A 24,493-nucleotide genomic window follows, 5' to 3' on the forward strand; every position below is an offset into this window, starting at 1 on the left:
ACGCATTGTTAGAAATAAACTGCTTTAGGACTTTCCTACGGTCTCTGTTATTTCCACGTTCGAGAGCCTGACACCCCGGAAGTTTCAGGGCGACTTGCAACCATTGCTAAACCAATATAACTCAATAATAAAACCATAATTAAAACAATATAAATCAACAGTAAATACAGTAAAATCCTTCATTAAAATGTATCTGCAGCTCTAAAACAATAAATTTACACAATTCCAGCAGTCAGACCTTAGATGCCTAATCCCTCTCTCTACCGTGAGAGCATTAATTTTTGGTGTTACCCCTGCAGAAGGATTGGCAGATTGAGGGGGGGAGGGAAGTGGAACGACTTTTGTCTTTAATGAGAGAAGAGGGAAGAGAAGGGGGAGGGGAAAGGAAGGAACACAAGGAAGGAGGAAGGGGAGGGGGCTGAAAATGTAACACCATAGTTGCCTTAACCGTGTGCCTGGAACAGCTCTGTCTTTCAGGCCCTGCGGAATTGAATTGAATCCCGCAGAAGTCTGGAGCAGCAGTGGCGTAGGAGGTTAAGAGCTCGTGTATCTAATCTGGAGGAACCGGGTTTGATTCCCAGCTCTGCCGCCTGAGCTGTGGAGGCTGATCTGGGGAATTCAGATTAGCCTGGGCACTCCCACACATGCCAGCTGGGTGACCTTGGGCTAGTCACAGCTTCTCGGAGCTCTCTCAGCCCCACCTACCTCACAGGGTGTTTGTTGTGAGGGGGGAAGGGCAAGGGAGACGGTGGCCTCTTGAGTCTCCTACAGGAGAGAAAGGGGGGATATAAATCCAAACTCTTCTTCTTCTTCTTCTTCTCAACAGGGTGTTCCACCAGGTGGGGGGCAGGACTGAAAAGGACCTGGCCCTAGTTGAGACAAACCGGATTTCCCTTTGGCCGGGGATCACCAACAGATTTTCACTTGCCAAGTAGGGGCCTTCAAGGGACATAGCAGAAGAGGCAGTCCCATAGATACGCAGGGCCCAGTCCATTTAAAGCTTTGAAGGTTAACACCAAAACCTTAAACCTAACTCAGTACTCCATCTTGAACCAAAGCAGCTGACATAGCACTGGTTGTATATGTACATACCGTGGGGTCCTGATAAGAACCTGTGCTGCAGCATTTTGGACCAGCTGGAGTTTCCAAATCAGGCTCAAGGGAAATCTTTCGTAGAGCGATTTTTTTTGTAGAGTTTCATAGAAATCTTTTGTAGAGTTGCTGTGATCTAATTGAGAGATAACTGTTGCAGAGACTTCCGGTGGGTGACCGAGCAAGCCAGAGTCCTCCTGTCATGAGTCAGCCACTGGGTTCTTACCAGGACACGGAGGACTCTGAGGCAGAACCTGAGGACACAGTGCAGCCAGAGGAGACTGCTCCCAAGGAAGACCAGCCAGCAGAGGCAACTCCCAGCCCTTCCCTGCCTGATGACATACAGGTGGAGGAGCCTGCAGATCCTCTTAGGGAACCCAGTGATAAGCCAGCTGTGCATAGGAGGCAGAAGCAGAGGCTGCTACTGCAGAGGCACAGAAGGAGTGTGTTTGGCACCAATGTATGGGAGATTAGAAGTCTCTGCATCTGATTAACTCCTTGCAGAATCCTAGCCCCTTGAACAAGGCTCTCTATATAAGCCTTGCTGTGAGCTTGCTTCTGCCAGGGTGCAACAAGTGTATTTCCTGTTGCTTCTGTGTGCCTGGTCTACTGCTGATCTCCAGCCTATTTGCCTGATCTCTTGTGCTGTGACCTGTTGGACTGACCTGTGACTACGCCTTTGTCTGCTGCCTGCCTTGACCCATTGGACTGCCTTCTGACTGTGCTTTTGTCTGCCACCTGTTCTGTCCTGCAAGACTGGACCTGACCACGTCCTGCCTGCCTGCAGCGCACCTGTGCCATTTCGGAGTTAAATCCCTCAAGGAAAATCAGCAATTCTAACCCCAAGAAAAGAATCCTCAAAGTAGAAGAGGGGTTAAGAAGAAGCGTTAAAGAGTTGCGATCCAGACCCGGCTACTCTTACCTTGAAGCAAACCGCAGAAAGGGAAGGGGGGGAAAAGACGCAATGACCCAGTGATCCCTCGGAGAGGAAGCAGCTCGAACAGCACCCACTGCAGGTTCAATATACTTCAAGTAAACCAAACAGAATCAATAAAATAGAAGTCGGAGTGACCATCCAGTAAGATGGCTAAGGCATTCCTTTTGGATACTTACCTTTCTGTCACAGCGAGCAGAAAGCGGCGGGATGGGGTGGGGAAGAAGTGGTGGTAGTTGAAGACAACTCCTGAGAGGCTTCTGATTGGCGGGCATGTTTTCCCCACCCTCATTGGCAAACTCGTTTGTTTTCCAGCGGCTGAACAGGAAGACAAAAAGAAAGAAAGAATTGAAGTAAGACGACTGAAAATAAAATGAGCAGAGACTGAAGAGTTCATCTTAAAAAAGAGAAGCAGTGTGACTAGAGCGGTTCCCCGTGAACTTAACCCAGGAAGGAGAAAGAGAAGGAAACCAATAGAAAGGAAAGTATAGAGTGGTCGGCTCTTAATGATGTATTCAACCAAGGCGCTGAAATGAACCGGAACAAGAAAACATATCAATAAAATATTACTAGATAAATGGAACAAGACATTTGTCCCTGTTCAAAGAGACAAGAGTGGGAGAACCTTAACGAACTACTCAACGACTGAAAGGAAAAGGAAAAGGAAAGAAAGACTCTGGTACTTATTAAACATTCTGCAATTCTATGGCAACAAGGAAAAACAAAATAAATATAACCAATATAACCAGTAATATTAAAACGCCAGAGAAAATGTCTACTGACTGCCAGAAATTGGAACAACTGACTAATTTCTGATGACTGACTACAGCTCTTCAAAAAGATACAAAAGAAAGACTGGATAGGCTGGAAACAGATACAAAAGAAAGATTTAATAAATTGGACTCAGAACTTGCAGAAATGAGAAAAGAAATTGCACAAATTAAGCGTATAGAGAACTCAATTAAACAAATAAAAGAAATTGCAAGAGAAACTATAGAACAACTGGATGAACTAGGAGATAAATTTAAAGACATGCAGAAGCAAATGGATATCCAAAACGAAACTTTAATGTGGATGGAATTGAAGCAGAAGGAAAATGTGCTACGTATAAGAGGACTGAGATAAAATAAAGAAGAAATGCTACCCCAGAGAATTGCACCTTTATTGGCTCAAATGTGGAATATCCCTGAGGAAAACACATTTCAAGAATAGGAAAAATATATACAGAATGAACACTAGACAAGTCAAGGAGAAAAACTACCTAGATATATCATTATTAACTTTCTAAGGAAGATTATGACGGATAAGATTCTACGCTACACTCCCACAACAAATTAGAACTAGAGGGATGTGAGCTGATTATATTGAAGGAGATACCAGTGCAAATACTATGGAGAAGAAAAGACTATAAATTTTTGACTGATGTGCTATTTCAGAAGGTGGGCTATTTCAGAAGGTTTATCGCTGGACTTCAAAGGGAAGAAATATCTACTCAACTCAGTGCCAACAGCTCAAGATTTCCTAGCATGCAACACAAAGCAATTGGAGATCAAACGCTGAATAAGATTGGTAAAAATAATGATTATTTAATTTTAAAATAGTAACATGTCTTCTGAAGTATTTGTAAATAATTTAAATGGTTTAAACAACTCTAGAAAGACATGAGAATGTTTTCATAATATAAAAAGACAACAAATGTGATGTAATCTGTTTACGGGAGACACGCATTAAAGAGAGTGATGCAAAATTCTTTAAAAATGCCAGCATAGGGAACCTATTCTATTCAGCTTGTAAAAAGAAGGAGAAGAGGAGCAGGGATATATGCTAAGAGTTACTTGAACCCAAAGTTGATTATTTTCTGAAAATTATGGGAGAATATTGGGAATTAGAAATACACTTAGGAGATGAAAAACTTTTGATAGTAGGTTTATATGCACCAAATGAGAATAAAGAAAAATAAATTTACTATATTAACCTATTAAACAAATTATTAGAAGATACCTACTCAAATATAATATAATTAGGAGACTTTAGTGGTATTGTTTTTCTGGATTTGGACAAGAAAGAATGTAAAAACAACAGCAAAAAACATCAGAAAAAATTTAATAAACTACCCCCACCATTCTTTCATCTGATAGGTTGCCTTAAGCTAAGTGATGTTTGGAGAACAAAATATGGGAAAGCAAGAGACTATACTTCTTTTCTCATCATCATAAATTACATACTAGGTTGGATATGGTACGAGCTTCAAATTCTTTAAATACATACATGAAAGATATATCAATCTTACCAAAAGAAATCTGACCACAAACCCTCTAAAATTTGAGATTGGTCTGAACGAAAAAGTGGAAAGTGAAAGACTGGTTATTAAAGAAAAAAAGAGGTTGTGGATTTGGGATTTAAAACACTGAAAGAATATTGGAAACTTAATAACCAAACCAGTATAAAAACAGCTATACTGTGGGATGCCAGTAAGGCAGTGATGCGAGGTTTCCTTATCTGTCAAGAAATTAGATATCACAAACAGAGGGACATAAAAGAAGAGAAACTTAAGGTGGAATTAAGAGACCTAGAAATTTTTTTTCAAAAGAATAGTATAAATAAGAAAATTCTATGTAAGTTGAGAATTATAAAGGAACAACTGGAAGAACATAATAGAATGGGTTTAATTATGAATTTAAGACTCATAAAACAGAATTATTTTACCAATGCCAACAAACCAGGGACATGGTTAGCTGCCAAAATAAAAGAAGCTAAAAACTCTAGAGTTATAACCTCCATTAAGAATGGGAATAAACCCATCAACAAGCAAAATGAGATAAGACAAAAATTCCATGAATATTACTCTAACCAGCTGTAGTATACTCCGTGCTGTAGTATACTCCCCCCCCAAAAAAATAGGCAGAAGTATATAATTCTCAAGTTTTACTCTTTTTAAAAAGATGATATAAATATTTAACAAAAGAATAACTTAGTAGCCTTTGGCTCTCATTTCACTGCCTGCCATAAGGTTGCTGATGCACCTGCACAGTCAATTGCTCTGGGCTCCCTTGGGTTTCTGCTACAGTCAGGTGAAAACTTTCTACGGATAAGCAGATCATGCTTAGAAAGCAAAAGCGCGTCTCTCCGCTGTCTTGCCTGAGCCTCAACTGGCAGCAGGGCTTGTCAGGGACGTCTCCATGGAAACTGGTCCATCAAAAGGCAAAGAATTGATGACCTCCACTCCGGCTTAATCCCTGCATTCATCAAGGTGAAGGACCCTTGGAAATAGAGTGAGGTCACAATTCTGCATTGGGTGGGGCAGCAGTGGCGTAGGAGGTTAAGAGCTCGTGTATCTAATCTGGAGGAACCGGGTTTGATTCCCAGCTCTGCCACCTGAGCTGTGGAGGCTTATCTGGGGAATTCAGATTAGCCTGTGCACTCCCAATGCACGCCAGCTGGGTGACCTTGGGCTAGTCACAGCTTCTAGAGCTCTCTCAGCCCCACCTACCTCAATAGGGTGTTTGTTGTGAGGGGGGAAGGGCAAGGAGATTGTAAGCTCCTTTGAGTCTCCTGCAGGAGAGAAAGGGGGGGATGTAAATCCAAACTCCTCCTCCCTCCCTCCCTCCTCCTCTTCTCTTCTCTCTTTCTTCTCTCTTCTTCTCTTCTTCTCTTCTCTCTCTCTCTCTCTCTCTTCTTCTCTCTTCTCTTCTCTTCTCTCTGTGGCTGCAGCTGCCTCTTTTTTACTAGCTTTGACTGGTTGAGGGCTGCCCCTTGGGGTGTGAAGAGTCCTCCGGGAAAGAATAGGGCCAGGAAAGCTCAGGTCAGCCAGAGAACCAACGGGCTGAGCCCAGAGCAGCCAGAGCCCCTGGAGCATAGGTGTCAAACTCGCGGCCCTCCAGATGTTATGGACTACAATTCCCATCATCCCCTTCACAAAATTATGCGTTGTGGGATGATGGGAACTGTAGTCCAGCAACATCTGGAAATGAGTTTGACACCCAGCCCTGGAGGTGATTTGGCGCAACAGCGGGCAAGCCTAAAGTCTCAGCCACAGAAGCTCTCGCTTTTCCCCCAAACTGAAAGGGATCCAGCAGGTTCTCACCAGTCTCTGAGAGTGGGTTAATAATTATTGGTGTGTGCCGAGAGGGGTTGGCTAATCTGGTCTGGTTTTCTTCAAGTAGAATTCCCATTAGGTCCAAAAAATCAAGGAAGTCCTATATTGTTTCCTATGTAATGCATAGCTGGTAGAAAACGGGATACCTCTCATATAAATGCTGGGCTGTTTGAAAAACATGGCTTGGAGCCATGGTAAAGTTCCTTTGTTTCAGGAAAGTATCCTTCTTTGTATTTCTAGAAACAAAATTAAGTATTTGGAGTATTGGGCATTTGACAGGCAGCCAATTAGGAGAGAAGTAGCGTTCTCTTGGTTGGCAGCAGACTTATAGGACTCTTGCTATAATGAGTTTAAATTATGGACAGAAAGATACCAGCTGGAAATTAGGAACTTTTTTTACAGTAAGAGTTTTTTACAGTAACAGAGAAATTATTAATGCCCTCACTTCGGAACGTCTGGCTGCCCCTGTCAGGCTCCCCGCCCAGCTCCCATTGGCTATCAGCCTAATTGTTTCTTGAATTCCACCACCCTGGGAACCTGTTACAAAAAAAATTTTGGATCCCATCACTGCCCCCAACCCTGCCCCAGGTGAGGTGCCTAAGGCAAGTAGCTCACCTGAGCCCATTCACCAATAGAGGCATTGATGTAGAGAACTGCTACAAGCTAAAAGGCAAAGTGTGGGATTTCTGGCTCACAGGAGGCCTCTCCTTCAGTAGGAAGAATCAGATTCCTCACAGGGTTGGTGCTGGGCTCCTGGGAAAACCTATAATGGGCAGGGTTGCGGAACATACCTGCCTGGATGCAACTAAGCGGCGTGGTTGCTGCAATGCAGTTTTTCACTGTGTCGAGTTTCTGTGGAACTCTAACCCTTCTCGGTGTCTGGAACTGTGGCATGACAGACCTGCCTTGCAGTACTAAGAACATAAGAACTAGCCTGCTGGATCAGACCAGAGTCCATCTAGTCCAGCGCTTCCTGCTACTAGTGAAAGTGGGCTCCAACACCAAGGGTGCTGCCTTTGGGAGACTCACGTGCAGGAGGCTGGGTGCTTAAATGGCTCTCTGCGCTGCACCCGAGCACCTGGTCTGCTAAGGCATTTGCAATCTCTGATCAAGGAGGATCAAGATTGGTGGCCAGAGATCGACTTCTCCTCCATAAATCTGTCCAAGCTCCTTTTAAAGCTATCCAGGTGAGTGGCCATCACCACCTCCTGTGGCAGCATATTCCAAACACCCATCACACGTTGCGTGAAGAAGTGTTTCCTTTTATTAGTCCTAATTCCTCCCCCCAGCATTTTCAATGAATGCCCCCTGGTTCTGGTATTGTGAGAAAGAGAGAAAAATTTCTCTCTGTCAACATTTTCTACCCCAGGCATAATTTTATAGACCCTACTGATAATCCCTGTGCTGCTCTTAGACTCTTGACTTGGCTTTCTTGGATTGCGGACTTTTGTTACTGGGTCTCGGCTCCCAGCTTCTCTCCAGGCACAGCTCCGTGCTGTAATACGAAACCCCTGGCCTGAGGCAGCCTAAGTCAAGACAGCTACCACCATTCCTGGGAAGAAACAATCGGGCCACTGTATTGCATACCCTGGTTACTTCCAGATTAGATTACTGCAACAAGCTCTACATATGGCTGCCCTTGAGAAGTGCTCAAAAATTTCAATTGGCCTAGAACCGTGGTGGCGAACCTTTGGCACTCCAGATGTTATGGACTACAATTCCCACCAGCCCCTTCCAGCATGGAAGGGGCTGATGGGAATTGTAGTCCATAACATCTGGAGTGCCAAAGGTTCTCCACCATTGGCCAAGAACACTGCAGGCAGGATCTTGATGCGAGTGGGTCATATGGGCCGTATCATTGCCTCCTCTGAACATCTTTTGCCTCGAAAACCCTACTGGGTTGCCACAAGTCAACTGTGACTTGCCTACACTTTGTACTATGTTAGTTCCTACACTCTGTGTCATGGTCCACTCCAGATTTTAAAGATGTCTCTCACTGGCGGCAGCCAAGATGGTAGATGTGTTCATGCTGGCATTTTGTTCTAAAGAATTGTCCATCCCGTTTTTGGTTCTTTTTGAGCCACAGGGTTGCAGACTTTACTTTGGCAGTCACCCAACTGTTCCCACGGCCTTTCGCATGTTCTCAAGGTGGTCCATAACCACAACAAAACTCATAGATATCATCATGCTTAACTAGAACGTGGAAAAACATGCAAAGCATTTACAGTTGGAGTGTTGTGGGTTTTCCAGGCTGTGTGGCTGTGGTCTGGTAGTTTTAGCTTCTAACATTTTGCCCATATCTATGGCTGGCATCTTCAAAGGTATATCACAGTAAGATGTGTTTCTCTCTGTGGAACAGAGCCACAGAGAGAAACATGTCTTACCCCGAAAACCCCACATGATACCTGGAAAACCCACAGGGCAGTTGATTTCAGCCATGAAAGCTTTTTCAGTTAAATAATTTCAAACTAGGGGGAAGAAGAAGAAGGAGAAGGAGAAGGAGAAGGAGAAGGAGAAGGAGAAGGTGCTCGGCAGCAACAGCCGCAGAAGGCCATTGCTTTCACATCCTGCATGTGAGCTCCCAAAGGCACCTGGTGGGCCACTGCGAGTAGCAGAGTGCTGGACTAGATGGACTCTGGTCTGATCCAGCTGGCTTGTTCTTATGTTCTTAAGAAGAAGAAGAAGGAGGAGGAGGAGGAGGAGGAGGAGTTGTTTGGATTTCTATCCCCCCTTTCTCTCCTGCAGGAGACTCAAAGGGGCTTACAATCTCCTTGCCCTTCCCCCCTCACAACAAACACCCTGTGAGGTAGGTGGGGCTGAGAGAGCTCCGAGAAGCTGTGACTAGCCCAAGGTCACCCAGCTGGCGTGTGTGGGAGTGTCCAGGCTAATCTGAATTCCCCAGATAAGCCTCCACAGCTCAGGCGGCAGAGCTGGGAATCAAACCCAATTCCTCCAGATTAGATACACGAGCTCTTAACTTCTTACGCCACTGCTGTGTTCTGATTTCATTGACACCTGATGATCTCTTTGTTACATTACCTGTGGATTTACTTCCCTTTGCCCATTAATAATGTTTGGTTTGTTTTTTTTAATGCTTTAGGGTGTGGAATGGCAATGTGACGAAGCTACCAAAAAAGCATGCTACAGTAAAGGCAAATCAAAGGTGAGTAGATGTGCCAAATCTGCATGAGAAATTGGAACTGGTTCAATCTCAGGTTTGTACTTCGAAATAAGCTGTGCTGAGTTCAAGAAAACCTGCTTCAGGGGAAGTGTGTGTAGGACTGCAAGCATAAGCGCAAGGGAGAAACAGATCCGGATTATTTTTCTCCTGCCTGCACGGCTTTTGGAGTTCATTATTGGGTGAGATTTTTGTAGGGGGTGTTATATGGGTTAAGTCACATAGGGTGATTCTGTTGCCTCTAGTAATTGCTCTTAAGGACTTATAGAACTCACACAACTCCAAAAAGATGGGAGGCGCCATCTCGAAAAGCGTTTTAAGAACCCTAATGGTTGTGAAGTCAGAACTAGGACTTGCAGAATTGTACATGAATTGTGGTTTTCTGCTCCGATTGGAGTTATGGGCATTAGACATTATCTGGAAGTAATTCTGGTTTTGGAATCCATGTTTCCCAATTTCAGATGGTATTTTTAGAGGGGAAAACATGAGGAGTTGCTTGTTCTCAGTCATGCTGACTGTGATGGATTAGGCTTTTATAAGGTTAGTTTTAAGAAGAAGAAGAAGGGTTTGGATTTATATCCCCCCTTTCTCTCCTGCAGGAGACTCAAAGGGGCTTACAATCTCCTTGCCCTTCCCCCCTCACAACAAACATCCCGGGAGGTAGGTGGGGCTGAGAGAGCTCCAAGAAGCTGTGACTAGCCCAAGGTCACCCAGCTGGCGTGTGTGGGAGTGTCCAGGCTAATCTGAATTCCCCAGATAAGCCTCCACAGCGCAGGTGGCAGAGCTGGGAATCAAACCCGGTTCCTCCAGATTAGATACACGAGCTCTTAACCTCCTACGCCACTGCTGCTCCACTGCTTTAAAAGGTGCAGTTAGCCAGAGCAAGAGCACCAAAGTGTTAACCAGAGCGCCACCTGAAATGCAGTAGCCAGGAGTCACAGAATGGGTGTGCACGCTGATATAAAAGCAGGAAGAGCCGGTCAGGAAGAGAGATAGGGAGATTGTCAGAGTCTCGAAAGCAGCTCGAGAGCTTGTGTGACACACAAATCCTGTCAGTTTTCAGATCCAGTCAGGGGAGATTGTGTCTATGGGCAGAAAGAGCCAGAGACAAAGGAAGGAACAGCTAAGGGGGCCTGTATTCTCACAGAGATCTTAGACCGAGAGGAAACAGCCTTGTTTCCACAAGAGGCTAGTAGGCCTGGTTGGTGGGAAACAAGATGGAAAGTGATCTCACAGGAATGCTCTGAAGCCCACACAGAGTGCTTGGCTAGTGTCTCACAAGGAGACCACACCCAGATACTGGCACCTTTGGGCCCATGAGGGTGTGTTTAGCTTAACTGGCAGAATTAAGAGTGGGTTTAGTGGAACCCCAGAGCTTACTCTGTCCCAAGCCAGTGTGAGTTCCCTTTGGAGTTAAGGGTGGGAGTTTTAGGAAAGTGTTCAGAACCGTGTTAATAAGGTTTACCCTGAATAGAGACACCTACACGTGAAGCAAACTGAAACAACCATCTAAGTGAAGCAAAATCTTGTAACTGAAACAGCTGTTTAGGTGAACCTGCAATTGCTCTGGAACCGCTAAGAAATGTCTGCCTAAAGAAACCACTAACGCTTAAGTACCTCTCTGTAGCAACAACCTCAGAAGAGAAATTTGCAAAATAAAATCTAGTTTTGTGTTTAAACTTTCAAAAGCCTCTCTATAAGTTATAGTTTTCACTTCAGTTTCTGGTGGCAGCATTTATATTTTAATTCCCCTGACAGGATTTTTGTTTAAAAAACCAACAGGAATTCCATCCCTCTCAGTCCTCAGTTTAACCATCTTTACAGGCCACTGTCAATCAGTTTCTCCCAGCACAAATTGAAATCCTGTAGAACAGGGGTAGGGAACCTGCGGCTCTCCAGATGTTCAGGAACTGCAATTCCCATCAGCCTCTGTCAGCATGGCCAATTGGCCATGCTGGTAGGGGCTGATGGGAATTGTAGTTCCTGAACATCTGGAGAGCCGCAGGTTCCCTACCTCAAGCTGTTAACCAATAGCTGCTGCTCTAAAGGGCGATCTCAAGACTTTTACGAGTAAAATAGGTTCAACCCAGTTCCCTTAGAAGGGTACCCTTAGAAGGGTACTGACCTAGGTCAAAGCCATTGCTGTTCCCCACTGCAACCAGCTTGAACCCAGCTCGGAGGGCGAAATCATCCTGTGCCTCTTCACCGCTCCGTTCCAATTGGTTGCTGTTCTACAGCCATGTTCCGTCTATCCCCACACACGTTATAAAAAAAACTGCCACAGGAATGGAGGGACGAAGAAGGTGGCGTTTTTTGATTGGCCAGCTGTACGCATGCCCGAAACACTCAGCTGTGATTGGCTGAATGGGAGATTCCTGGCACCAGAGATTCCGCACTTTACTGGAATTGAGCTGAGTTCGAGCGTGGTTCCCTGAAAAAGTAGTAATTCCCAACTGGAGTCGGAAATTTGACCGTTACACGGGGCGAAGCTGGTACAAAACCATGTCGATCCCAGTGGTTGTGTGGAGCACTTAGGTCGAATGCAGCTTGAACTTAGGTTGATAACACAAGTGTGGAATCGACCTAAGACTTCCATTTCTCCCAGCCTCTATAGCTCTTCCTGGGGAACTGACTCCGCAGTCTGTAGAGCAATTATACTTCTGGAAGAACTCCAGGGCAGCCTTAACACTTTATCTAAATATAAATTAATTTGGCGGTTGCCAAACTATCAGCATAGCAGCTCTTCATTCTCCAAAAGGAACCATGAGAAGGTTGCTTGGAGTTGTGGCGCAGCTCTTACAAACAGGCACCTTGACCTTGGTAATAACAGAGGATTGATCCTGACCTTCTGAGCATTCAGAGTCTGAGGGGTCATGTACATTTTTGAAGTGGTGTTATCTTCATAACGTGACAAGGCAGCCTCCGTTTCAGGTGGGGCATTCTTTTTTCTAATACGTGAGTATCACCATACCAGCCATGATTGAGATAAGGGATATTTTCATGTGTTTTCTCTGCCATGGTGAAGTTACACAATTTTCACAGTGGGATTTGTTGATTTAATGTAGCCCATGGGAATGGTAAATCTTCAGGCAACAAGCTTACGGAAGAAGAGTGGGGGATTACAAAACACAGCCCTAAAATGTAAATATTTAAAGAGCTCAAGCAATTGACGTTGTTGTACCCTAGAGAATTAAGAAGAGGACCTGGTAGGTGGGACAAAATTTATTTTTTAGAAAAGCCGTGTTTTTACTGTGCAGTGATCTGCTGTAATTGGTCTGGCAGCTGCATTACCAGCAAATAAACTGATGCGGGGAAATGTATTGTTGAAGACGACTGATGCGGGGAAACGTTGCCAAAAGGATTGATGGATTCCTTTGCTGTCATTAAGAGTTAGCTATACATTTAATCTGTTTGCTCAAGCTAGTAAATATAATGGAGATGGTTTATCCTGTTTTTTCATGTACAGTCACACACTGCAAGGAGAATACTGAAGAGCAGAGCAGATTTCAGTCAGCATATGCTGCTAATGCCTCACCTGTTTGTTGTGAGGGGGGAAGGGCAAGGAGATTGTCAGCCCCTTTGAGTCTCCTGCAGGAGAGAAATCCAAAATCTACTCTTCTTCTTCTTCTTATGTTGATGAGTTTGAAACGGATGGGTTTTTTTGTTCTCCCTTTCTATGGCAGGAAGAATGCCAGAATTATATTCGTGTTCTCCTTGTTGGTGGAGACCGCCTGTTTGTGTGTGGAACAAATGCTTTTACACCCATTTGCACCAATCGGACGGTAAGCGTGTGGGCACAGTTGTGTTACTGAGTTAAGCTGATCGCTGGGGGGGGGGGGGCTACTGTTTGTCTTTATATGTGCACACACAACAGATGTAGAACAGGAATTTCTCAGCATTTTCACCAAAATATAATTGCCAAGATTATTTGGAGGAAAGCTTGATAAATGTATTAGTATAATACTGATAAAGTCTGGGGTGCTGTGTGGTTTCCGGGCTGTATGGCCGTGTTCTAGCAGTATTCTCTCCTGACGTTTTGCCTGCATCTGTGGCTGGCATCTTCAGAGGATCTTCAGAAGATGCCAGCCACAGATGCAGGCGAAACGTCAGGAGAGAATATTGCTAGAACACGGCCATACAGCCCGGAAACCACACAGCACCCCAGTGATTCTGGCCGTGAAAGCCTTCGACAATACACTGATAAAGTCGTCTGGCCCACCATTGTTTGGCATTGTTTCTGATTGTTGCCAGATCTGCAGAATGCTCAGACGACACTCACTCACTGGCCTGCTTTTGTTAGCACTGAAAGGTCATGGTGTAAAGTCGGGCTTTTGGCAGTGATGGAAAACCATGGTCGATTATGCACAAGATCTTTGCTGCGGAGTGCAGACCAGGGCTTGCCGCTGCAAGACATCTTGTATGGATGTATTTTCTGGAGCCCCACTTTTACTTTCCACTCTCTTTGGGGCAAGCAAAACCACTTATAGTACAATTTAAATCTTGCTTCACTGCTAGAGTGGGTCAGATTTGCCAGTGGGCACAGCTTTGCCCTGAAACCCCCCCCCCCTCCATCCATGGCTAGCCTTCCCCCTCACCCCCCTTCATGTTGTTGGCGCCTTCCTGCTTCCCTAAGTGCACTGATCAAGAGATTGATAGATAAATCAATCCCTCATATGTATGGTGGCAGCGGGAGGAGGGAGAATTCCCCCCTTATTTCTGTCTAAGGTCTGTGTTCAGTCTCTCCTCAGTTGCCAGTTGCCCTGGAGCCTTCCTCCGCCTGCCCCCCTCCATACTGCCGGCTCCTTCCTACTTCTCTAAAGTGTACATATTGAGAGATTGAGAGATCGATCTTTTAATATAAAGTAACAAAAGAGAGGACTTTTGCAAGGAACAGTCCAGGCCCTGGAATGCCCGGCCATGCCCCCGTCGTGCCCCACCCAGCCCCATTGGCGCTATGCCACAGTTTGAATCCCACCACCATGGGAACCTATTACTAAAATGTTTGGATCCCACCACTGGGCATACCAAATCAAATTAACAACAACAACAACAATGGGGCTCTTCTCTAAGTTTCAGCCCCCCCCCCCCCCCCGCCCCGGGTTCAGACATCAAAAAGGGTTGTGTTGTCTTACAGGTGACAGAGTGGTGAGATATGATTCCATGTGATATAATATGATTTTAATTGTTGATTTCCTTCCTTACTGATAGCTGAGTAACTTGGAAGAGGCGCACGATCAGATCAGTGGCATGGCTCGCTGCCCATACAGCCCTCAGCACAATTCCACGGCCCTCCTCACAAATACCGGGGAACTCTACGCAGCCACCGTCATGGACTTTCCGGGAAGGGATCCTGCTATTTATCGTAGTTTGGGGGTCCTTCCTCCTCTTCGGACTGCTCAGTACAACTCTAAGTGGCTGAATGGTGAGTGCAGTGAAACTCCATATGCACCTGAGACCAGTTCACATGCATCTTCCAGGACCAGTTTTGATTGGCAAAGTGGTTCAGGGTGGAATGACTTAAGTTCCCTGCCCCTCCTGTCCCACTCCAAATCAGGCCTTCACCCATCTGCTAAGTGAGCCTGGAAAATGCTTGGTGCTCTGTCTGGGGGACTCCCAAGGCATTGCGTGCGCTTGTTTCGGCATAGGTCAGTACGCAACTGCCAATTTTCAGTACAATCCTGTGCAGACTCACTCCAGTCTCTGCCTAGTAGTGCATTGTTGATAAAATAGGGCTGTTTTCGGACATCCATAGTAAGGGTGAAAATATGGGTATGGACAGGTGGAAGAGAAAAGTTCTTTAGCACAGCTGAGAATGATGACCAATGGTCACAAACAAGGATGGTACATTTCTGTTACCGCGGGGTAACGGGTTTAAGAAAATAAGCCCAAAGAGCTCAAGCCAACAACAAATAAAATCAAAGAAAAATTTTATTCAGGCCAACATACAGGCAAGCAAGATAGTCTCAGAGGAGCCACACCAAAATGGCTGCGGGTTCTTATTTTTATAAGTTACATCAGAATAGCAAAAAAAGAATACACCCAAAGTACAATCATCATCAATCGATCATTCTAAAAGGCGGAGATCATCCCCTTACCCTAAACATTGGGGGCAAATTAATGCCCTAATTGGAAAATGTCAGTTTGTCACCTTTGTCGTATGATGAACTAAGGTCCAGCCCCACCTTAGCAGAATTGTTCTCTGGTTGCCCTATTTTCTAGACCAGGGGTAGGGAGCCTGCGGCTCTCCAGATGTTCAGGAACTACAATTCCCATCAGCCCCTACCAGCATGGCCAATTGGCCATGCTGACAGAGGCTGATGGGAATTAGCATAATTCCCTGAAGCATCTTGGAGAAGTCATGCAGGTTCCTCACCCCTGTTCATTAGACAAAGAGTCTAAACATTTTAACCACTTGTTCTTTGCTTTGTATCAGAAAAAGGGCAGACTCAAGGTGCCAGGGCAAGGAGACCTCAAAACAACAATTTAGTTCATAATCTCATACATTCCCATGCAGAATTGAGAACAAAGAGCATTTTATCAAGGCTTTTGCTGACTTAGCTAAGCTAGTGACAGAAGACAGAGACCCAAAGGCCTACTTTGGTTCATTTTAATTAATCATAATTAAAGCATAAAATCATAAAAGCAATGTATCTTAGAAAAAGATCCATATGGTAACTTAAAGATTTTTCAGCATTTGTTCTGCCCCTACATTTCTGAAATGTCAAGCATTTCCTACCATTTTGCATGAATGTAAGGTGCTCTAATAGATTAGACCAGTGATACGTCTAGTCAGGCATCCTGTTTCATATGGTGGCAAACTAATTTCTCGGGGAGCCGGGGGGGGGGGGGGGGGGGACAAACAGGGCCCAGAGGCCCAAGCCTGCCTGTGATGTTGCCTCCTAGTGATGGCATTCAGAGGTTTGCTGCCCCAGCATATGGTAATTTCCAGTGGTGAAGCACCAACGGGTCGGGGGGGGGGGGTGATGCCTCAGACAGAGCAGTGGCAGAGGCATGACCAGGCTGTGGAGGGGGAGGGGCAGGCACAGTGTGCGTATGCACCCCAGGGGCGCAGTGTGCACATGCACTCCAGGTGCAGTTTCCCCTTGCTCCACCTCTGGAAATTCCCTTCAATCATCATCATGACCTACCCTCAACAAAACTGTCTTATTTTCTTTTAAAGCCATCTGTGCTGGTGACCATCACTTTTTCTACTGGTGGCAAATTCCATAATGTAATTATTTGTTGCCTCCAAAAGCACTTCCTTTGATCTGAATTTATTGCCTTCCCATGTTATGGGTACCCCCCCCCCCCATTTAAGTTTTATGGGAGACGCAGAAAAAGTTATCCCTGCCCACTTTATCCACCTTTTGAACACAAGTCAGCACCGTCTAATTCAAAATTGGGCCTAAAATCTGAATTACTGTGTTGTGCTTAAAAATATTTCCCGCTTTTCTAGGGGAAAATCAAATTAAAGTTATTTTCTCCTATTCCCCCCCCCCCCCAATGCATTTCAGAGCCAAATTTTGTATCATCCTATGACATTGGAAACTTCTTCTACTTCTTCTTCCGAGAGAACGCTGTGGAATATGACTGTGGACAAATAGTTTATTCCCGGGCCGCTCGAGTGTGTGGAGAATGTGACATTGGAGGCAGGTTTTTGCTGGAGGACACCTGGACCACTTTCATGAAAGCTCGCTTGAACTGTTCCCGCCCTGGAGAAATTCCATTTTACTACAATGAATTACAGAGTACGTTCTTCCTGCGAGAACTGGACTTAGTCTACGGGATCTTTACCACTAATATGTATGTAGTTTATGTAGTACTTTTATTTGTAGAATATTCCACATAAGTTAGAGGAACAAGTCTGCTGTATGTTGCAGAACAGGCATCCATCCATCCATCCATCCTGAAAACAGAAGTGCTACTGCAGGTTCTTGAGATATAATCCCCTGAAGGAACAGCCTATGCAGCTGGGTAGGCACTTTCTGGCACTTGTGCAAAACAGCAGAGCCTTGGACTGGTTTGCTTGGCACACAGTGCAAGTTCTGCACCCAAAACTCTGCAAGGGTCTGTTACTCCAGTCGGCAAACAAGATTCAGGGAGGTGTCAAGAGCTTTATTGGAACTGTGTCAGCCTGAGAGTCAGGAAGCCAAAGCTAGTGCTTTGTCCCCTGCACTCCAGTATATACCTAAACATTGCCACGTGGCTCATCCCAGAATCCCCCCTCCCCCACATTCCCAAAACATCCACGTAAGAAAGATGGGTGAGAAAGAAGTATTGTTGTGAAAGTCACAGACACTTCCTCCCACCCCCGGGCACAATGAGCAACCCCGGGCTACCTCTAGAACAGGAGGAGAAGGAGACACATTTATTCCACTCTGCTCAAGTTCTAACAGGGGCATAACGAGGCAAACTGTAGCCCTGGGCAAAACCTGATTTGGATGCCCCCCCCCCATGGGTGGCCACTCCACCACAATCAAAAAAATTTTTGAACCAGGACATTGGTGCGTGCAGGGGGTGCATTTTTGGACATATCAGCACCAAAATTTTGGACATATCAGCACCAAAATAGGAGATGGGGGCTACAGTTTTGAGGGTCCATAACTTTGGCCCCCCTGAACCAAACTGCACCAAACCTGGGGGGTATCATCAGGGCACTCTCCTGATGAGACTCTGAAAGTTTTGAGACTGTGCCTTCAGAAATGTGCCCCCCCAGCCTGCAAACCCCATTGACAGCAATACAATCTTTGTTCTTCATTGAGTTTTCTGCATTGCTGTCAATGGGGGTTGCAGGCTGGGGGGCCACATTTATGAAGGCACACTTTCATGGTCTCATCAGGGAGACTGCCCTACTGATACTCTGCAGGTTTGGTACCCAGTTTAATTCAGGGAGCCAAAGATATGGAACCCCTCCTCAAAACTGTAGCTGTCCCATCTATTAGCTTCCAGTGGAAACAATGGGGGGGATGGGGGCATTCCCCTTTGGGGAGTCCATAACTTTTGGACTCCCTGAACCAAACCTCACTCAAACCTGGGGGGGGGTAGCATAAGGACAGTCTCCTGATGATACGCTGAAATTTTGGTGCCACTAGCCTAAAAACTGCTCCCCCTGCAGGCCAAAAATGGAAAACCACTAAAATACCCAAAAACGAACCCAGCATTTTGATGCCCCTCACAAGGTGATGCCCTGGGCAGCTGCCCACCTTGCCCAATGGGCATTATGCCCCTGCATTCTAACAAAGTATAAGCAATGAATAAGCGAGAGGAATGAGCAAAGTAAGTTCAAAACCTAGAAATATAGCTTCCCGTGAGAGAATACTATAGATATTTTAATTTGAACATTGCCCAAGGGGTCTGTGCGTGCCAAAGAAAAGGGTAGTTTTGGTTCAAGCCACAACTTCTTCTTGTTCATTGTTCAACAGTTCTCCCAGTGCTTGGGACAAAGTACCTTCAGTTCAGTCTTTATTATGGCCCACAGACCATTCAGACACAGAGTCAAATACTAATATTAAATTAATTAAGGTACATGAAACCTCTCTGTATGTCACTTGCCTTAAGATACTTACAGGTAAAGGTTAGAATCTGATAAATGTACACTCTGGACGTTATCCCAGCTTGTATTCTAATTGTGGAACGCAGAAATTTCACCACAGAAATGGTGAAAGGGACAAAGTACTTGTTTCTGGTGGAAGGATTTCCTGAATGTATTTGTAATGCTTTGTATAGTTCTCCAGTATTTAGTTTCATTTAATAGCTTTGGTTCTGGCTAAAATGGATTAAATTTCTGTCAAAGGGTAAGTTGCTATTTACAACCCTATCACGTAGATATGGAAATCAGAATTTAAAACAAATTGAACTGATTGATTTATGCATTACATGTTTGTTCTTCCGTTAAGATGAGCAGCTCATTCAGGAAAATACGAGCAACCATTCAAAAGGGGTGTTATTAAATCCTTTCTGTCTGCTAATCGGCCCTCCTGGAAATTGTTTCTTTGTCACCCACTGGTGACTGTTGAATCCATCACTCCAGACTTCCACTTAGTTTTACGAAACAGAATCCAGTATGTATGAGTAACCTCTCAATTAGATACATTTTCTAAATATTTGTTTCAACGAAGCAGCAGTAGCATAGTGGTTAAGAGCAGGTGCACTCTAATCTGGAAGAACCGGGTTTGATTTATGCCGGTGGAGCCTCAGGACTGCTCACATGGTCATGTGCAGGTGGTTCAGAAGCCACTGAGGGCCACAGGGGTGGCTCCGCATGGAGCCGCATCTGGTTTGTTTTGTTTACCTACCTTTTCTCCCTGTGAAGCTCTGGACGGAGGGACATGCCCACGCTGCCCTCCGACCCCCGGGGTCAAAGGGCAGCGTTAGCGTGTCCCTCCCTCCTTCCGGAGCTTTGCAGGGAGAAAGGGTGAGTAAACTCGCTAAACTAACTGCTGTTCCCCTAGTGGGCGCCCTACCACATCAGCTGGCCAAGATACGGCGCCCGGTGGGAAGATGCAGCTTTCAAATAGCTTGCTCGTGAGTGTATTGTCCAGGAAAGAGGCGTTTTCCGCACCAAGTTTTGGGAGGAAAATCATGGCACTGCTGTGCTGCAGCGGCGGCAGCTGTGCGAACAGCGCCCCAGGGACGGTGGTTTTGGCTCATGCAGAAAGGGCCTGAAAGTGTGTAACTGGTCCAATGCCACACAGCACGTTTCCATGGGAGAGCGAAGATTTGCACTTGGGTTTCCCAGACCCTAGCCCAGTGGTGGCGAACCTTTGGCACTCCAGAATAATGTTGCTGGACTACATTCCCACTCCAGCCTCCTGCAGAAACATGACCAATTGGCGGGGGCTGATGGGAAATATAATCCACTAACATCTGAGTGCCAAAATTCGCCTACCACCACGTCTCTGTAGCCCAACACCTTAACCACTACTCCACTCTGCTCTGTGCTTGTCCATTATATCCCTAGTTCTCAGCTCTTCTTTTTTCTCCAAAATTGGCTTTGTTTTTTTTTAAAGGACCAATCAGGGCACTGTGACACTCCTTACCATGTAACATATAATTAGCTCCCTAGAGAAGGAACCACAGCTTTTCTCTTGTGGTCGATTCTAGTAGAGAAAAGTCTATATTTTGCTTTGTTCGTCTCCTTGACTTAACACGTTGCTAGTTTGGATCTAAAAGCAGGCTGAACACTGCGGGCTTCCTTGCCAGAAATCTGCTTTGTGTAGAAAGAAGAAGAGGAAGAGGAAGAGGAAGAGGAAGAGGAAGAGGAAGAAGAAGAGGAAGAAGAAGAAGAAGAAGAAGAAGAAGAAGAGGAGGAGGAGGAGGAGGAGGAGGAGGAGGAGGAGGAGGAGGAGGAGGAGGAGGAGTTTGGATTTATATCCCCCCTTTCTCTCCTGCAGGAGACTCAAAGGGGCTTACAATCTCCTTGCCCTTCCCCCTCACAACAAACACCCTGTGAGGTGGAGTGGGAGCTGAGAGAGCTCCGAAGCTGTGATTCTTAGCCCAAGGTCACCCAGCTGGCGTGTGTGGGAGTGTACAGGCTAGCAGAATTCCCCAGATAAGCCTCCACAGCTCAGGCGGCAGAGCTGGGAATCAAACCCAGTTCCTCCAGATTAGATACACGAGCTCTTAACCTCCTACGCCACTGCTGCTCACCAAGAAGAATTAGGTCTTCCATTGTCAAGCCTTCAGATTCCACATCTGGCTCTAGATTTCAATCCTCCACAAGCAACTGGCCTGCAAGTTTCTTATAGAGTCATTTGTCTCAGGTCATGAATGCTTGTTATGAGAAGCCAGTTCACTCCTGGGGAAGAGACAGCGTAATGCATAGCATCGTGCCAAGAACTTGGAACTTGCAATAGAAAAAACCTGCTAAATCCCAACATCTGGTCAAATCCCCCTCGAATGTTGCTTCTGATAATTTGCCAGTGACGGCCAATTTGGGAACTAATTCTCCATCCTCAACAACTCTACCCCCGAACCTGCATGGCCAAAGGAATTTGCTCCAGTTTATCTCTGGACCCTCTACTCAGTGTTATATGGACACTAGCTCCCCCCCGCCTGAAGATCTACTAGTTCCGCTGTCTTCTAATCATATTCACTCATCCAGCGCTACTAGCTGTGCAACAGCGCAACATTCCTCACACTGAGAGTGCTCCCCCACATGTGGAGTTGACTCATCTGGAAATGGACATAGATTTCCACTCAACAAGGGCGCTTAGTAGGAAGAACTCACCTTACCCTCCAGGCAAATCCTGGGCTAAGGAGCTTGAGGAAATAGAATCTTCCCATTCGACATATTGTTTCCTATAGCTCCCATTCGACATATTGTTTCACCTAGATCAGTGATAGCGAACCTTTTCAAGACCAAGTGCCCAAATTGCAACCCAAAACCCACTTATTTATCACAAAGTGCCAACATGGCAATTTAACCTTGACTCACAATTTAACCTTGACATGGCAATTTAACCGTGGCAATTTAACCGTGACTCACAAAGTGCCAACATGGCAATTTAACCAATTTTAGTTTAGGAAAAAAACAGGTGGCTCCAAGGCATGTGTTACTCAGGAGTAAGCTTGGTAGTAGTCAGTGGCTTTGCTTTGAAGCAACCATGCAACTCTTCCAACTGGTGAATCATGACCCTAAGAGGGTTTACTCAGAAGCAAGCCCCACTGCCAGCATCCGAGCTTACTCCCAGGTAAAGGATTGTGCTTTAGTTCCTCGCATGAAAATCAGTGGCGTTTAACAGCGCTAAATAGAGATACCTACACTGCTCCCACAAAACTAGGTCTTAGGTTTAATGCTAATAATCAAGCCCAGCGGCCCAGGTTAGCCTAGATGTGTGGGAGGGCCACTCTGCGTGTGCCCACAGAGAGGGCTCTGAGTGCCACCTCTGGCACCAGTTCCATAGGTTCGCCACCACTGACCTAGATCCCTCGGGGCTCCTTTGACCTGTGAGGAGAATCATGATGTTTCTCCCCAATATATGTCCAAATCCTTGGAAGAGGAGGTCTTTACAGGGTTTCAGGACCTCCCAAGTTCAGAACAAAAAGCTGTCATTGCTAATCTAGGCTCTACTACCTTCAAACTCATCCAGCTAATGCAGTCTTCGTCCTCGGCTCTAGAGGGTCAGGCCTCAGCATTCTGCTCTGAGCCTGAGTGTCCTGTTGCACCAATAAGTCCTTCTAATTCATGCCCTCCAGAGATCATCTTGGTTGAGAACTCTATGCGGTAGAGACCCCTTTGGCAACCACCCTATCACAAGAACAGCCTTACCCTCCAGAAATGGCTGCATCCTCCCTGACATTCCTGGAATTATGGACTTAGAGCACAGTGAATGATGCCAACCTCCAGCTGGCCTCTCCATCCTATCATGGAATATTTCAGGATGGGGGAACAAACTCAGAAACCCTCTCTTCTGTGACTACCTTAGAGGGGCTGATGTGATGATTCTCCTTCAGGAATCATGGGCCAATAATTATCATATTTGCTTTTATGAGCTTATAGAGTGTACCGCCCTCTCCAGCAACCAAATTGTTCATAGGTCTGGTCGCTATTCCGGTGGCCTTTGCATTCCTAGTCTCACAGTCAATCCCAGGCACAAGTTCTTCCCTCACCCCGGCTTAGACAGCTCAGGCTGTTCAAATTCTTTGGGAGGATCTCTCTCTAGTCCTTGTTCATGTTTATGTTCCTCCTGGTCTTCAGAAAGCTACCTTGTGTGAAATTTGGGATAACTTACCCATTTATATTGAGGAGCTTGAATGTAGTCATCCCTCCTCTGAGATTGTTCTAATGGGGAACTTTAATGCAAGAGTAGGTGCAAATCTAGCTTCCCTTCTTGAGAGCAGGATGATGAACCCTACCACTCACTCTTACTTCCTGCCCTTCGTGACTCCAAGGATACTCACTCCAATGCTGCTGGTAGGAAACTCATTCACTTGGCCATCAAGCACAACAAACTTTGGCTTAACAGCTTAAAGTGCAACGCCCATGCTCAAGATTATACCTTTGTTTCTCCTCATGGCTGCAGTGTCATTGATTATCTCCTCACTTCCCCAAAGTTGAGATCATCTGTTTCATCCTTCCATGTTGGAGATCTTCTACTGGGTGATCATCTTCCTCTTAGACTCGTTTTGTCACATCAAGAGGCCAGACATGCAACTTCCTCACCACCAAATGAACCACCCCCCAGACTAGTTTGGACACCCAAGCTGGCCTTAGCCACTCAAAACTTACTCATTTCCCCTAGCTTAGCCAGCCTTAAATCCTCTGTCCTCACTGCAGATTCCCCCCAGGAGACTATTACCAGCTTTGAAGATCTTCTTAAACAAATTGTGGCTGGCCTTTCGACGTCCACTGTGGGGAAACCCAGCAAAAACAGAAAGAGAACACCTTGGTTTGATAAAGACCAATCGTCAAATTCGCTCCTTATATTGGAACTTTAGGGCTTCAGGAGACCAGGACCTCCTTGTCCTACTAATAAATTGTAGGAACAACTTTCGCCAGTTAATCAGGAAGAACCAAATGGAACATGTCATCACTCAATGGGAACATCTCCACTCTGCAGTAACTTCTAACAACTCCAAGCTACTCTGGGCTGTCCTGAATAATTTTAACCGAAGCAAGCTTCCTACCCCTACCTGTATTACCCCTGATATTTGGCATGACTATTTTAGCAAACTTTTTAATGATGATATTTTAAGCAATGGATCTCCTTCACGTATCCTTTTAGATTTGCCAAGTTGGCCTCCTGCCTCATCTCAAGAAGTAGTTGAGCTGTTCCTTTGAGGACCTCAAAGGAAGGAAAGCCCCTGGCCCTGATTCTATAATTCCAGAGATTCTGAAATTTCATAAAGATTGGTGGGCCCTATCCTGGCCACTCTTTTTACCTGAGTAAACAGCTCAGGTATGATACCCAAGACTTGGCTGTCTGCGACTGTGTTCCCCATTCATAAAAAAGGAAGTCACTCAGAACCCGCCAACTTCTGCCCCATCAGCCTCCTCTCAGTGATAGGGAAGTTTTATGCTTCAACTGTGGCTTTCCCACTCTGGTGCAGTGGGGGCTGAACAAATAGGCTTTCATAAGGGGAAATCTCTGGACCGCGCCTTGGTGCTATTACACCTAGCCAGTAAATACTCAATCAATGCAGATAACAAACTCTCTTATGCTGCCTTTGTATTGGATTTAAAGGCTGCCTT

The 24,493-nt window shown here is 45.5% G+C and overlaps 1 protein-coding gene across 1 annotated transcript in view; it reads left to right on the plus strand.

The window, feature by feature from the left end:
• The window catches only part of SEMA5A (semaphorin 5A), a 119,620-nt gene that overhangs the window by 33,660 nt on the left and 61,467 nt on the right, over positions 1-24,493 (plus strand). Inside the window, exons 5-8 of the mRNA XM_048515374.1 lie at positions 9,223-9,285; positions 12,984-13,082; positions 14,509-14,722; positions 16,815-17,147. Coding sequence (XP_048371331.1) covers positions 9,223-9,285; positions 12,984-13,082; positions 14,509-14,722; positions 16,815-17,147 — 709 coding nt within the window. The remainder of the gene's footprint in view (positions 1-9,222; positions 9,286-12,983; positions 13,083-14,508; positions 14,723-16,814; positions 17,148-24,493) is intronic.

This window comes from Sphaerodactylus townsendi, linkage group LG14 (assembly GCF_021028975.2).
Source record: "Sphaerodactylus townsendi isolate TG3544 linkage group LG14, MPM_Stown_v2.3, whole genome shotgun sequence".
NCBI lineage: Eukaryota > Metazoa > Chordata > Lepidosauria > Squamata > Sphaerodactylidae > Sphaerodactylus > Sphaerodactylus townsendi.